The sequence below is a fragment of the Euprymna scolopes genome, chromosome 29 (genome assembly GCF_053919585.1).
Source record: "Euprymna scolopes isolate OS-2025 chromosome 29, ASM5391958v1, whole genome shotgun sequence".
NCBI lineage: Eukaryota > Metazoa > Mollusca > Cephalopoda > Sepiida > Sepiolidae > Euprymna > Euprymna scolopes.
The window spans coordinates 36,576,046-36,592,501 of NC_136510.1; the positions used below are offsets into that span (position 1 = coordinate 36,576,046).

The 16,456-nt window shown below is 35.0% G+C and overlaps 1 protein-coding gene across 1 annotated transcript in view; it reads left to right on the forward strand.

The window, feature by feature from the left end:
• The window catches only part of LOC145252587 (uncharacterized), a 198,985-nt gene that overhangs the window by 76,331 nt on the left and 106,198 nt on the right, over positions 1–16,456 (forward strand). The window contains exons 11-14 of the mRNA XM_080112251.1: positions 4,073–4,195; positions 7,194–7,316; positions 10,973–11,095; positions 15,338–15,460. Coding sequence (XP_079968377.1) covers positions 4,073–4,195; positions 7,194–7,316; positions 10,973–11,095; positions 15,338–15,460 — 492 coding nt within the window. The remainder of the gene's footprint in view (positions 1–4,072; positions 4,196–7,193; positions 7,317–10,972; positions 11,096–15,337; positions 15,461–16,456) is intronic.

Below are 16,456 nucleotides of genomic sequence, written 5' to 3' on the forward strand. Positions count from 1 at the left end.
GCGCGCGTGTGTGTGTGTGTGTGTGTGTGTGTGTGTGTGTGTGTGTGAGAGAGAGAGAGAGAGAGTGTGCGTGTGCGTGTGTGTGTGTGTGTGTGTGTGTGTGTGTGTGTGTGTGTGTGTGTGTGTAAAGTCTTGTTTTTTAACGTGCACCGTCAATAACCTGGTTATATTCATTGTTTTTTTTTTTACTCTTGGATATCTATATTCTAGAAAAAAAATAAATATATTTTTATATATATATATATATATATATATATATATATATATATATATATATATATATATATATATATATATAATGTGTGAGTACACACGCACTTTGCCTAATATCTTGTGACTCTAATTTTGACACACGGATTAAGGGTCTTAAGCGATTTTTTACCTAACCCTAACCCGACGACATTATCCTGGCATATAACTGTCTAGAAACACTCGCCTCGGAACTACTTCTGAGATTCTCGTCTTTTTCTCACCTTCTGTAAAATGTTTTTGTTTTTTTTTTACCCGATGATGATTTGCCGGAGAATCGTAAATCTTCGTAACACATACGGAACTTATATTATTATTTTTTTTATTATTTGCACACAAAAAAGATCAGAAGAAAAATCGAAAAAATTATTTAAAAAAAAAAATTAAACAAACGCTCTCTGTTATTTTTAACAATAATTTCTTAAATATAAAAATGCTACTTAAATACTCTCACACACACACACGCACAATATATATATATATGTTCGAATTCCCGACCAGCAGTAATTATCACTTCATACACTGATAATTTTGTAAGCATGAAAGACTTGTGTCTGTAGGTATAAAAATAATTGTTAATAGTCATTTACAAAATATTATATCTTTATATATATAATGATAAATCAAATTTTATATATATATATATATATATATATATAAAGTTGAACGTATGTGTGTGTGTCTGGTCACGCATAAGCTCCTATATGGTTGACTATTATAGAAAACTGATCACATATAATGATAGATGATGTATCGAGACACAGGAATGATCTGGCATAATGATGATGTTCATTAAAATTGTGGGGTCTGCGTTCGCGCCTGGTCCACAAAGTATGGAAATAAAAAATTTAAAAATTAAAAAAAAACGTTTACAAGTGTTTTTGATATAGATGTACATAATCATACTTTGATAAGTATGTTTTAACTTAAATAGGAATGGTATAATAAAATTGTGGGGTCTTCGTTCGCGCCTGGCCTCCATAGAATGGAAATAGGCACAAACTTTAATAAAGACTTTTCATATCTATCTGCGTAAGTATACTTTGATTATTATGTTTCAGTTTGAAGAAATATGGTATAATAAAATTATGGGGTGTTCGTTCGCGCCTAACCTCCACAGAAAGGAAATATGTCACAAAGTTTAACAAGGTTTTTTTAATATAGATCCACAGAATATTGTGATAAGTGTTTCAGTATGAACAGGTATGGTATAATAAATCATTGGGTTTATCTATTTTATTTTTACTTTCATCATATTTTGCTTTGGTTTTGATACCCCAAATTAAACCCAAATTTACAACCCTTCCTTTTCATAACCTATTATACTTTCATAAATTAGAGTCCATTTTCTGTAAGCTGTTTTTGAGCCCAGTCAACGACGGGTACTTTTGCTAGTATATATATATATTCTATATATATATATATATATATGTGTGTGTGTGTGTGTGTGTGTGTGTGTGTGTGTGTGTGTGTGTGTGTGTGTGTACTTTTGCTAGTATATATATACATTCTACGTGTATAAAATTATAGTTGTCTATAGACATGACATGTTTCGAAATTTCACTTCTTGCCAGTATAGCTAAACATATTAAGACTCGAACTGACCACCAGGATACATAGCCTTATGTTTTACCACCGAACCACGAGATCTCAACAATTGTATGCACGGTTTTTATCGCATTGTAAATGTAAGATTATTTATTTATTTATTTATTTATTTATTTATAAGCGGTTTTGTGGCTACGTATCGAGCAGTGGTGAGTTCGAGTCTTAATAAGTTTAGCTATTTACAGTTTCTCTTCCAATTTTCGGAGTTTTTATCATATCAATATTTATTTCCTTTTGATGAATTAATTCTTGCTATTTCTTCTGATGAGTTAAGGCAAAATAGATTCACTGATTGATATAGTAATTAAGTGATTGATTTTGTGCTACGCAACAGATACTGTCAAGAATTGTCAACTGAACTGAAGGAATAAAATTGTAAGATGGTCAACATCATAAACTTAGGTATATAGACTTTTGTCATTCATTCATTATATATACACTTGTGCCCGATATTATTCATACCCCTCGGATCTTTGAGATTTCTATAAGAATATTGCTCAAACCAGAAGGTAGACAATATTAAAGGTATTTCAAACAATAAATCAAGCATAAGCATTTAATTTAAACTCAACAAATAAATAAATTAAACAAGTTTGAAACATTATACAAAGAAAAACAATAATGGCACTAGTTCAAAATTATTCATACCTCTCTTACTAAAAGTCAATAGCATGCCTTTTATTCTTAATAACTGCCTGTAACCGTTTTGGATATTTATCAACAAGGTTTTTACAAGCATCAACACTGATTTTTGACCATTCTTCAATGCAGTAGTTCTCCAAATCCCTCAAATTTCTAGGTTTCCGCTTTTTAACGTCAGTTTTCATTATGTGCCAGAGGTTTTCGATAGGGTTCAGGTCAGGACTCTGGCTAGGCCATTCCAAAACATTAATTTGATTATCCTCAAACCATTTCTTGACTATTTTTGCAGTATGTTTTGGATCATTATCCTGTTGAAGGACCCAGTTTGGTCCTAAATGGAGCTTCTCCGCATCCTGTCTAATGTTTTTCTGGAGTATCTCCAAATATTGCTCCTTCTTCATGGTTCAATCTATCTTGACCAAACTACCTGGACCACTAGCCGAAAAGGAGCCCCAAAACATTAGGCTACCACCACCATGTTTCACCGTGGGTATGGTGTTCTTTGGGTTGTAAGCTTCTCCTTTCTTCCTCCAAACGTAAGAAGCATCCATATGGCCAAACAATTCAATTTTTGTTTCGTCAGTCCACAAAATACTTGAGAAAACGGACTCTAGAGAATTCACATGGGTCCTAGCAAACTTTAGACGTGCTGCAAGGTGTTTTTCGGTGTGCAACGGAGTCCTTCTTGGTCTTCTTCCTTTCAGACCATTTTCATGCAGAGTCCTTTGCAATGTTTACCTTCATATTTTTATGCCAAAAGAATCCAGATTTTCTAAAATGTCCTTAGTAGTGGTGGTTGGATTTGCATTAACACTTCTTACAATATTCCTGGTGGCTCTAGCAGACAGTTTCCTTTTCCTTCCTCTACCAATCAAGTTGTTTGTTGTGTGGTGGCTCTGGAATTTTTTGATGATACTCTGTACTGTTGCTGTAGGGACCTCAAATTTCTTGGAAATTGACTTGTAACCTAAACCATGCTTATGTGAATTCACAATTTTAGTCCTAAGATAATTACTCAGCTCTTTTTTCTTCCCCATTCTAATAATTTTTATTCTTTTATTGGTTTTCAGTTGATATCATTTTAATTTCTGAAAAATGCAAAAAACGAAATGAAATTAATCACAGATTTGTATAAAAGCATTCAAAATAAGAATCAAACAGGAAACAAACAGTCAGAAACTCGATTTATACTGAAAAATAAGGGGGTATGATTATTTTTGAACATTGCAGATTTTATAAATAGCTGTATATTTCTTTTATTACAAGTATCCCGAGATTTTAAAATGACGAAAATGATCAGAAGAGGTTTATTAAGAATATGTATCAATATGGACGTAAACAATAAATTCTTACAAAGTTACACCTAATAAACTCAATTTTCAAGGGGGGGTATGAATAATATCGGGCACAACTGTATATATATATATATATATATATATATATATATTCTGGCTATAGGTGCTTTTATGATTTTATTTAGTGTTACTAATATTTGCCTAAAAGATCGTTGATTTTTAATTTGTACCTCAAACCTCTCTCATGCTTACGTGTTTCACCAAAAAAAATTTTTCAGACACTAATGAATGTGAAGACAGAAATGGCGGCTGCGGCCATATTTGTACCAACACAGACGGCCATTACTACTGCTCATGTCGCTCCGGATACAGTCTTTTGGATAACGGAAAATCATGCGTCGGTAAATATATTATATATTTGGGGGGGGTTCATGTGCTATTTATTGATTCCTCCTAATGAATCGCTGTAACACACTTATTCATTAACTATGTTTCGAGTTTTATATTTTATTGTCCATCTTTGTCTTCAATATGCTCTCTCTAAGCATCGTTGAGCCTGATTACTAGGTCTATGACAACAGAATATTCTTATCATTGTTCGGACTCTCGAGTATATATCCGGCACAGTTAATCAACCGAGAACCACATCACTCTATATAAAAGCGCATAATATAAAAGCACATAAGATATCAACGGATACACACTCGAGAGTCAAAACAATGAAAAGAACATGCTGTTGTCCTAGCCCTGTTGATCAATGCTAAAATGGATGACCATTTCGTAATACTAGGTGCTGTATGTGCTCTCCAATGATCTCGGTATTGTTTTCAGTCGTCCTAGACTTCTTGCGAGTGGAATCGAGCAGTGCCGGCTCATAAAAGATGTGTTTAGAGATTGCGCAACCTTTGTTTCACTATTCAACGTGTATCATCCATCATTCATACAGGATTATCCGATGATTATCTTCGTTCTGATGGAGGAATATTCATGTTGTCTTTATCCTGTTGTTCTGATGATGGTGTTGCATAGTTGCAAGAAAATACAAATTGGCACCAACCTGTGACTTGGCTCTTGCCTCATGACGAGTGTGGTGATGATTGTGATCCAGTGGCTATTTGATTCTTCTTGGATTAGTACTCGCGTGCTGTAAATCTGTACAAGAATTATTTCAAAGCAACAATATAACTGTTCTAAGGATTTATATCGATTATTGTAGCCCTTCGGAAAAACGGAAACAGTGGACCGTTATTGTTTAAAGAACCCCGGATATGGGAAGGTCTCATAAATGATTTAAATACCTGTTGTCATAAGACATGTCCATCTGCGCTGAAATCCAAGAGAAAAAAGAGAGAACAAGACGAAAGCAAAAGTTACCTCACCTTCTTTCAGTTGTAATGTCATCATTCCGATTCAGTCGAGAGAAGAGCAGACAACTCGTACACCATCTCAGTTGCAGTATCTGACAGGTGAAGAAGAATACGACACAGACTTTATAATTAAATTACATCTAAGCAATATTTTGCTAATCCTTTTTTTTTTCTTTCACTATCTACGAGTTTCTTCTGTCGTCGTAGGGGTGTATCTCCTATTTATCAAGAACCTTCTAACTCTTAAAAGATATTGGCGGCAACTACAGTCTTTCGTTACATATTTAACTTCCCTTTAGGTCACACATTTAAGCTTGCTATACTTTGATTTGTTGAGACGGTCACGTGTCAGGGCGAAAGCTGGTTAGGAGTGATGTAGAGACTAACACATTTCAGTTTCATTGCCCGTCGTCATGGCATATCTATACGTGACAACTATATGACAAAGGCATCAGAAACTAACTACCAAGGTTGGTTAGGATGAGAATTCATCCATCCATGCTTCCGTTCAGTCTTGAAAGACAAAGGATACTCCTTAGGGGCAGCAGCATGTAATTGTGAGGCAATCCCAATCACAGTTATCCTGAATCGGCACTGTTTGAGTCCAGTGGCAAGGAGAAGACCAGGACGACTGGAAACAATGCCGAGATAAGCGGAGAGCACATACAGCACCTGGAAGTCCCAAATGGTCACCCATTTAGTACTGACCAGGTTCAACGTTGCTTAACTTCGGTGATCCAGCGGGAACCGATGTGTCAACGTGATTATGCTGTAGGATGAGAATAAATAATTAGTGTAAGTAATCAGCATGTCACAGTTCGTCAATTCACCCCGATTCATCCGAAGTGATTTTCTACTTAAGACTAGTCCGATTAAATTTTGCGGTCTGGTTCACCAGAAGGACTCCATATAAAATTTCTGATACGGTCATAATATGCATTATTCCGATTATTCGGACTAGGTGTTATTTTTATTTTGCTTCGGCCGACTGCTAGAAAGCCTAGCCCCTCAACTTATCAGAAAAAAAAAGAGTAGACAAAAACATTTGTTACAAAAAACAAACTATTTTTTTACTCCATAAAACAATGATATTAAAAAAACAAGAAGAAAAACATAGAAAATATAAAAAATGAAAACACAAAAAAATGCTTTCAAAAACTTTTTTACAAAAAAATAAAAAAAATATTTGCATTTGTTACTACATATTATTTTACAAAAAATTATTCAGAAAACTTATTGTAGGTGAATTAAACAATGTTTTTTTAAATTGTTGTTTCCATCTTTCTTCATTGAAATTAATATACGATAAATGTTTCTTTCTTTCTAGAGTTTCAAAATTTGATCAGCGCTCGACATATTCTAACAGTTTGAGCAAACTGTCGGAAAAGACCCGCGCAACATCCACGTAAAAACGAGTCTTTTCCTGAATAAGTACCCTTATTTCTGCATCAAACCGGGCTCGTTTCAATCTAAATTCATACATTGCTGCATCTTTGTGCCTTGCAACGTTCATATTATATGAAGTGTGCCTGTAGCTCGGCTGTTGCTGTTATTGTAGCTGTTATTAGAGTCGAGGTTTTGTATTAATCTGACGAAGATCTTGACTTAGAATTGTCTCACCTTCATAAAGTTAGCGATAGTTGCAATTATTCGATAAACCTACATGAGTGTGGTGTTTTATCCTCGACATCGAGAGCAGCAAGGAGTTGGAGTGAAAGACTTATTAGGTTAGAGTTTTTTTTTTTTTTTTTTTTTCTACCAAGAAGAATGGTCAAGTGGTTGGAGCAGCAGGATGTGGCAACAATACTTTATGCATTTTATCTCTTTAAGAATCTAGTTCGAGATAATTTCCAGAATTTGGTTTTTCAGATTTTTTTTGTTATTCTTTTTTATTATTGTTATTTTTTTGTTTTGTTTTTTTTTTGTCCATTTTTATTTTTTATTTTGCATTGGCAGTATTGTTGTTGTTATTGATGATGATGTTGTTGTTGCTGTTGTTTCAAGATGATACGCGTGTTTCCTATAATTTCAGACGTAAACGAATGCGCTTACAAGAATGGTGGTTGTTCGTACAAATGCTATAACACAATCGGGTCATTCAAGTGCACTTGTAAGGAAGGGTATTACCTGCTAGAAGACAAAAAGACTTGTTCGGGTAAGTAGATGTAAAAGAGAGAGAAAGAGATAAAGTGTATGTGTGCGCGCTCGCGCGTTGTGTGTGCGTGTTGCGCATGCGTGTGTGTGTGTGTGTGTGTGTGTGTGTGTGTGTGTGTGTGTGTGTGTGTGTGTGTGTGTGTGTGTGTGTGTGTGTGCGTGCGCGCGCCAGTGTCGGAGAAAGCGATGGAGAAAGAGGTTACCCTGTCTGTTATTTTGTCTCCGGAGTCAGTCTCTTCCATTCTCATGACTCGCTTGCTTCTTTATAAAAGATAGTCCCCCGACACGCAACAAATTAATTTTCCTATCTTTGCTGAAATACGTTATAGTAGAATCAAATCATAAAATAAATGTCACCCCGACCCTAAAATATAGCATTCCACACACACACACACACACACACACACACACACACACACAAAAATGCGATTTACATCGCTATGTATCATTTTATATGCGACATAATCACCTTGACACAACGCTTCCTGTTAGATCACCGATGTTAAGCAGCGTTAAGCCTGGTCAATGCCAGATGGGTGACCATTTGAGAATGCCAAGTATTGTACATAGGAGACCTTCGGCAACTCCTTGCAAGAACTGCAAAAACCTAATGTCGTCATCTCATTTGACCGGGATATACATGCGATTGGGGTCCACTTGTTTATTTAATTTTCTTTTGACACTCCTCCTTGATAGGAAGTCGGTTGAACTCGCCTTGGTTGAATGCTGCTGTCATATGGCATATGCTATGTGTCACTTTGGATTTGTCGTCAATGGCGACGTATCATGATCACGTAGGCCCAAGTCTATTCTTTAACTTCTAATGGAATTTTCCGATTTCTCCTTATTCAAACCTTATCTAGAAAATTTTGTTTTTACATTATTTTTACACATGCACATCCAATATTGTGTTGGTTTCCGAACTATATGATTTTCCATCAGTGCCGTATTGTTTCAATTTTCCCTTGAATTTCAAGTTTTTTCTAGTTTTTTCTCAAGGTTTGTGGAACTATTCGTAATGCTCTTACAATTAATATTCTTACCGTAGTCTATATGTTCTATGTACCCTTTGGTTCTATGGTTCATATTTTTTTTTTTTTTTCAAATCTGTTTTCCGATTAAATCTACTATTTGACAGGTTTTACCGACTTGTTGATTATCATATCTGGTCTTCTAGCTTGGATAAGTTTCTTTGTTGTCTTTATTATTATTACTAACCGGAACTACTCGGTGTTTATCGGGGGTGTAATGTTTTTGTAGTGTACCGTTGTATGGCAACAACCACGTTGTAGTCTCAGTCGACAAACCAGACAAATAGAAAAGAACTTCAACTCATTCGTTGTTGTTGTTGTTGTTGTTGTTGCAGTAGTAGTAGTAGTAGTAGTAGTAGTAGTAGTAGTACAAGATAATTATTTCACCATTCTCTCGTTACCACTATGACGCCGTGCTCTTAAACGTCATCCATGCCTCTAATGTAATCATTCTCCTTTTTATAGTTTTTTACTTTACCGGTGACATCATTTCGCATACGCGCGTCCGCGCTCTGTTACAGGAGGGGGGTATGAAATTATCTTGTTTCAGTTTCGAAAATAAATTTTAAAAATTAGTGTTTTCTTAATATATATTCTGTAGTATTTTTAGTTCGCACAAATTCAAACATATCTCATGGAAAAGATTGTTGTATTAAATATTATTTTTTTACACAAGAATCATAACTTATCAAGGCCCGGAGGCCACTCGAGGATAAGGGTCATTGGATATACATTATTCAATACGATTATAGCGTAGTAAACATAAGTACTGGGAATTTTGTAAATTGGATTACTCAAGGGGACGGTTCATCAAGAACTTGTTTATGTTGGACTTGAAGACAGATTGTAGTCAGCTGGAAAGCAGGCAATCGGAAGAGAGTTCCACAGCCGTGCAGTTCTAAGAAAGAAGCTTTGTTCATGGAATCTACATTTAGGTTTATGTACAGATAAAGAGTGTGGGAAATTATTGATAGTGATTTTGGCTAGACGAGTGTTTTTCGTGAATATTTGGCGAGAGGGGAACCATAGATTGAAGCTCAGACGAATACTTGTCATGAAAATAATGATAAAGCAGAGACAGGCTCGCAACGTCTCTTCTGTGCGAAAGAGGTTGCAGGGAAGAGAAAAAGGCATCCCCCACTAAGCTACGGAGCCTATTTGAACTCTTTCAAGGCAAAATAAGCTGCTTCTAGCAGCTCCTGTCCAGATGTGGCAACAGTACTCCATCGTTGGCCGTACCTGGCTTTTATATAGGTATTGATAATAATTAACAATAATCTATGACTTGAGTTCATCAGAGCACATTCCATCAAAGTATTCGTAAAACAGGCACAGGGATGCAACATTGCGGCGATGGGACAGATATTGGAATTAGCCAATAGTGTACAAGGCTTTCTAGCATCTAGAGACCATAGCAGTTATGCGGAGAGATTTTTCTGCTTGTCGAGTTGATAGGGAGTATGGGCAAGTGCTATGAGATCATCAGTGCATATTCCATTAAAGTACTTGTAAACCAGGCACAGAGTGCAATATTGCGGCGATGAGACAGGGGTTGTAGCTCAGCCAATAGACTCTTTTTTTTTCGACCCTGTCAAACGTTAAGAGATTAATGATAGATGCGTCTACTCAGATGTGGTAACAATACATACATCAGCGAATCGGTGTAAAGATATAGGATACTCTCAAGTGTGAGTAATTCTTTATAACAGTAAGGGGAGCCCACCTTCTTTGCAGCAGCCTTAGCAATGATAATTGCTTATCAGATAGCCTATTAGCGAATTTCTGGTCGTTCCAATTCTCTTGGATTACCGGAGTGTTCTTATTTACTTGCCTCCTCGCGAGGGAAGACTTCGTTAATGCAGGGGAAACCCAGATCCCTTAAAAGGGTAATGGATTGAAACCAAAAATCAAAATTACCTTAGTCTAGAATTATTGCGTTTCAATGACCGAGGACAGAAAAAAATTAAATATGGTATCAGAACAGATACTGCACTTTGCTCCTAGACAAAAGGAAAAGAATTCATGGGGTCTTATTTCTATTTCAACTCATCCGCAGTTGGTTGCTGTTCGATGGTTTTGTGTGTTGGTTTCCGCAATCGAGTATTTCTCTTTAGATTTCAGCTTCTTTTGTAAGTACTATGCGTTATGTAGTGTCAATCCTCCATTTGATTCTAATTTCTCTTATATTTTTCCGTTTTTCTTTGTTTTGTTGCGTTTTTTTTTTTTTTTTTTCGGAATTGTTTCCAGTGTTCATACTATTATTGGAATAACAATAATGTTCTTCATTCTTCATATTTCTTTCGGATTTCTGGCAAATTTCATGTATCGACACAGCTTTTCTCCTTCCTTGGTCTTCATTCACTGATCTGCAGGGAATTATTAGCATTACTATTGCTTTTATAGTTGTCCTTGTTGCTGTCATTTTTGTTGTGATCGTTGCTGTTGCTGTTGTTTTTATAGCTGTTGTTATTATTGTTATAGTTGTTGTTGCTATAGTTGTTGTTATTATTGCTGCGGTTATTGTTAATGCTGCTGTTGCTCATGATGATGATGCGTTCGATTGTTTTAAATTCTTCTAATGACTTAATGTTACTTTATTTGTAATCGGGCAATCTTCTTCTGGCAGACGTCAACGAATGCTTGGCTGATAATGGCGGATGCGAACAGATTTGCCAGAACCAAATTGGCGGCAGAATCTGTTCATGTCGTCTGGGTTACGTCCTCCGGCCGGACAACCGCACCTGCACAGGTAAGCAATTCTTTTCATTTAGTGCCGACTATTTTAGATTACCTCTAACTTCACGAAACGTAGACGATATGTATTTATGTATTTACAGATCCGTATTGTAATTTTAGATGGAGTTCCCGTACTTCAGTCTGTCTTTATTATTGTGTGTATGTGTGTATATATATATATATATATATATATATATATATATATATATATATATATATATATACAAAGAGACAGAAACACGCCTGCTCACCCCATGCTCTCCGGACAAAAAAGAGACCTCTCAAGAAAGGGAATTCTGGGATTGCATTTATGTGTATCTCTACGCTTATGGCCAAATCACCACCCGGCCATGCTGAAGAGTGTGTTAGCAACCGTAGAACTGAGATATAGTGCCACACCGGCTTTTCATTTATTTATCTAAAATACACCACAAATTTTCAAGAATATTTCAATCTGAGGAGTGTGGTGGCCAGATTTTCGTTCTATTTCACTTAAATGTTCTTCGTGCAATTCAGTTACAACCTTTGCTGTGCGGATGGAAGAATTATCATCCTGAAATATGAGGTTTCCGTCTAGAAAGAGTTCCTCGGTGATAGGATGAACTTTGTCAACCAAAATGTTCAAATAATTTTGGCTATTGATTCTTCCATGCAGAGAAACTATAGGATCAGCGGATTTCCAAAATATAGCTTCTCAAATTATTACCGATCCACCTTTATGCTTAACAGCTGAAAGAAGGAAGTCCTGGTTGAATATTTGAACTATCTCCAAACATATACACGGCCTATAGGTTCAGAATAGAGTAAATGTTGATTTATCGGAGAAAATGGCATTTTCCACTGTTGTATGGACTAATTTGTAACGTTTCTCTATTGATTTAAACGTTTTCAAAATTTGTGTTCAAATGCAGTGTTTTTATTATGGCAATTCCCTCATGAAACCCAGTCTTGTGAAGCCCTCATCGAACAGTTCTTGTTGGCATTATCCAGATTATTGTTAACCTCCAGTGTTAATTTTTGAGCCATGATTTTGTGCTCTTTTGTCACAGACAGTTTCGGCTTTCTTTCAGAAATTTGTTTAAGGGAGAATGTTTTCCTTTCTTTTTCATAGGCTGGCATCATCTTCGACAGAGTTTCTCGTGATTCAACCAGCATCTCAGCCACATTTTGGAAATTTTAACATGTTTATAAGTGTTTCAAAATTGGTGCAAAATTCCCAGGATGTTTCCACTATTTTGTTCAACCCTTGTGCAGAATTAACTGTCCGTATCCGGCGTTGCCTGAGTAAAGTCATTTTAGTTTATAATTTGCACATTTAAAAAAAACGTATGCAGAAGATAAATATAATTTTAGTTGTAAGGTAGACAACTGCTATTATTTTCTTCATTTAAACCATAAATTATCCGCTTATTAACTTTTATTTTTAAGTGATTATTTTAAAAAAATACTAATTTTCTTAGATAAATTCATTTGTTAAATAAATTTTAGCAAAGTAGGTTATTATATTTTCAATAACATGGGACAATAATAACAAATGAAAATTATCTGATTAGAAACGATGTTTGCTTTGTTAGCTTGAGTGCTATTTGGGCCTGACTTAGAAAATCGTACAAAAAACATTTTTAGATTTATAAATTATTATTAGTGGAAGTTGTTTTAGATAATAGTAAGGGCTTTTAAAATTGCAGTCGGAATCAGGGATTTTGTCCAACCTGTTTTTGTTTGTTTGTTTGTTTCTTTGTTTCTTTGTTTTTTGTGTACACAATAATACATAATAACCTTCCTCAGAAATGAAATACATTTCAAGATACTTGGTCCAAATAATATAATATAAGCACTAATATAAAGAAAAATAGTTGTTTGGATGCAAAGAGAAAATTAGTATACGGAATTATTCCCCACCCACCAAAAAAAAACTGAAGTTATGTAACTTTTTCAATCTATATCTATCTATCTATACTCCTATAAATTTGGTTCTTTTTGTGTATTAATTTCCATATTAAAACCCCTTTTATCTATTTATTTAAAAAGAAAATATAACTTTGTTATATATGAATCGTGGAATTGCATTCATCTTCAAAAAATCTTGCAAATTTGCATATTCTTTTAAACATTCATGCTAATTAATTCTGTATTAGTTTTTTTTTCGGTTTTCTTATGAGATGATCATCTTTAGTTAACTATTACGTGTAATAATAGTCATGAAGATATTCTACATGATTTATACTTGCGTAATATTTGCGCAAAAAGATTATAGTAACACAAACCTCTTTCTATATATATATATATATATATATATATATATATATATATATATATATATATATATATATATATATATATGTTTTAAAATTTTGCCTACCGAACTCTTCTATCTTCTATCAGTTTTTGGTCTTCAGACATGAAACTCAATATATATTGTATTCGAACCCATAGAAAACTTTATATTTGGGGAGAATCGGTGCAAAAGTGTGAAACTTTTTTAAAAAAATGGAATTTTCCAAGTGAAGGTCGAGCGACGGCATTACGAATATGCTTGCGTGACGTATTAGCTATTTTTTTATGTTGTAATTTTTAGCCTTGCAGAAAACATGTCTTCATAGCTCAGGTAATTACATCAAAGGAAAAAGTAAATCGTAAGCTAATCGTTTGGTTTTGATTCTCGGTGGTGGCGCACGAGTCATTTTTTTTAATCATTACTATATATTAGGTCCAATATAATATAATAATAACTACGAAGTCTGAATTAATCAAAATATCATATTTAAGCGTATTTTACGATCGGGCAATACCGGGCGGCGTGCTCGTAACAAAATAAAGTTCTGTTGACATACATGTGCGTTCGATTCCGCTTCCTATTATCGCCGTCGTTTCGTCTAATGTTTAGAAATAAGCTACTTTTCACGGAAAAAAATAATACACGGAGGTGTGAGCCTAGAGTTTTCATAAATAGTTTTTATTTGGAAAGAATGGACGCAGGAAAGAGAAAGTAACTAATGTTAATTTAGCTAGTTATTTTCTTTTGAACTTTCTAACTTAACAGAAATGGGCAACAGAGATATCGAGGCAACATTCCGCTTACTTTATTTCTACATTATTGGCGGTGTCTCATTCTCACGACTTTCATGGAGTTTTCCCTCAGCTCGAAAAACATGCAAATATCTGTAGATGATTTTGTCAAACTTATTGAAAACTTTAATTCCAGTAAAGCAACCGGCCCCGACGACATTTGTACGCCTTAAAATGGAGTACTGTTGCAATATCTTAGCAAGAGTTGCTCGGCACACCCTATCCAGTCTTGATAGAGTTCAAAACCGGCTTCGAAACCTCTTTCCCACAGAAAAGACGTTGTGAGCCTGTCTCTGCTCTATCGTTATTTTCATAATAAGTGTTCGACTGAACTCCAATCTATGGTTCCCTTTGCCAAACGTTTACAAAAAGAATACACACGACTAGCTACAATCACTATATACGATTCTTTCCACTCACTAACTGTGCCTAAATCTAAACGCAGATTCCATGAACAAAGCTTCTTTCCCAGAACTTTCCCGTCTGTGGTACACTGTTTCCCTTGCCTGCTTACCAGTTAAATACAACATGGTAGCGCATAAATCCAATGTAAACAAGTTCTTATTGAGCTGTCCCCATAAATCATCAAATTTTACTCAATTTACACCATTAGTAATTACTACACTACCACATTGCATTCATAACCCTTTATCCTCGAGAGGACTTCGGGCCTTGATAAGTGGTGATTCCCAAGTAAAAAAAAAAAGTGACGTTATTCGTCATTCATCACGTTTGACTCCTGTTTTGTCTACCGTTTGGCACGTTGCCTCCCTGCCTCAACTTTACGTTGCCCATCTTTTATTCAACCCTGGAAACGATTCTGTTTTTCAGATCTGGTTTATCATGCATTCAGTGTGACCCTTGTCAAATTTCTCACTAGCTAACTTAACGTAGGGTCCCTGATATGTAACATATGTTCATTTCTGTTTGTTGTTGTTGTTGTTGTTGTTGTTGTTGTTGTTGTTGTTGTTGTTGTTGTTTGTTTGTTTGTTTGTCTTTTTTTTGTTTTGTTTTTTTTTGTTGTTTTTTTTTTAGATCGATCTTTTTAATTTGTTTGTATTCCGCACTATCCAATGTTTCAATATGGCAATGATCCCCATGGCTAATGTCCCGGATAAGAGTCGTTTTTTTTTTTTTTTCGTTTTTTTTTTCATTTTTTAAAATGTTGTTTCCTATCCTATTTCAGATGTAAACGAATGCGTATACAAAAATGGTGGTTGTTCGTATAAATGTCTTAACAGCATCGGGTCATTCAAGTGCACCTGCAAGAAAGGATTCTATCTTCTTGAAGACAAAAAGACTTGTTCAGGTAGGTCTGTCATAAATCTATATATCTATAAAAGTGAGATTGTCTGTGTGTGTACATTTCCCTACCAAACTACTCTGTCAATTTTCAATCTACAAACTCTAAATTTTCCGTAAGCTTCAGCTGTTTTCATTATTGCTATCTGTTGTATCTTCTTAGTCATCCCCCTAATTCCAATTTTCCCATTCTGTTTTCGTAGTTTTTCGGGATCGTCCCAAGTACTCATGCGATTCTTGGTGTTATTATGACTTTCTTCATATTTTCATCATCATCTTCTTCTTATTATTATTATTATTATTATTATTATTATTACTACTACTACTACTACTACTACTACTACTACTACTACTACTACGCTTATCGCTCCGTCCGTTATCATGCTGTGCATCCCTAAAAAAAGAAAGTGGAATATTCCAAATAAATCTTGTCACCCTTGAGAAGAAAATTGAAATATTAAAAAAAAAAAAATGGTGTCGCTGTTGAGACAAAGCTAATAAAAATGATTTGTCTTTCTTGGCCTTTTGGCTAACTAAGATCAAAGTGTAGTATCTGTTCTTAGGGTGCTACATTTCATTTTCTTCTCTCTCAGTGGAAGAGAAATCCTTTACAACTAAGACAATTTTTTCTCCACGTTAAAAATGACCCTGGTGTCTAAATCTGTCCCGTGGGGAGGCATTGTGAATAGGTACTATGTTTAATGTAACAAAGTTTTAGTATTAAAAAGGTAACTGGAAAAGTTATTTCTGGTTTAATTACAAAATGCCCTGGAAATGTCACTTCTGATTAATTATAAAATGCCCTGGAAAATGTCCGTTCTGATTAATTTTTTTGTTTGTTTACTTGCCTCTCCACAAGGGCGGAATTGGACATGAGGTCGGTTATAAATTTAGTGGGAAACCAGTTCCCCAAAAGGGGCACTCTGGTCAATAACAAAAATAAAAATTGTATCAGTAATAAAGGAAGGAGACCAAAAAGGGGGAATTTAAGTCACTGGAATGC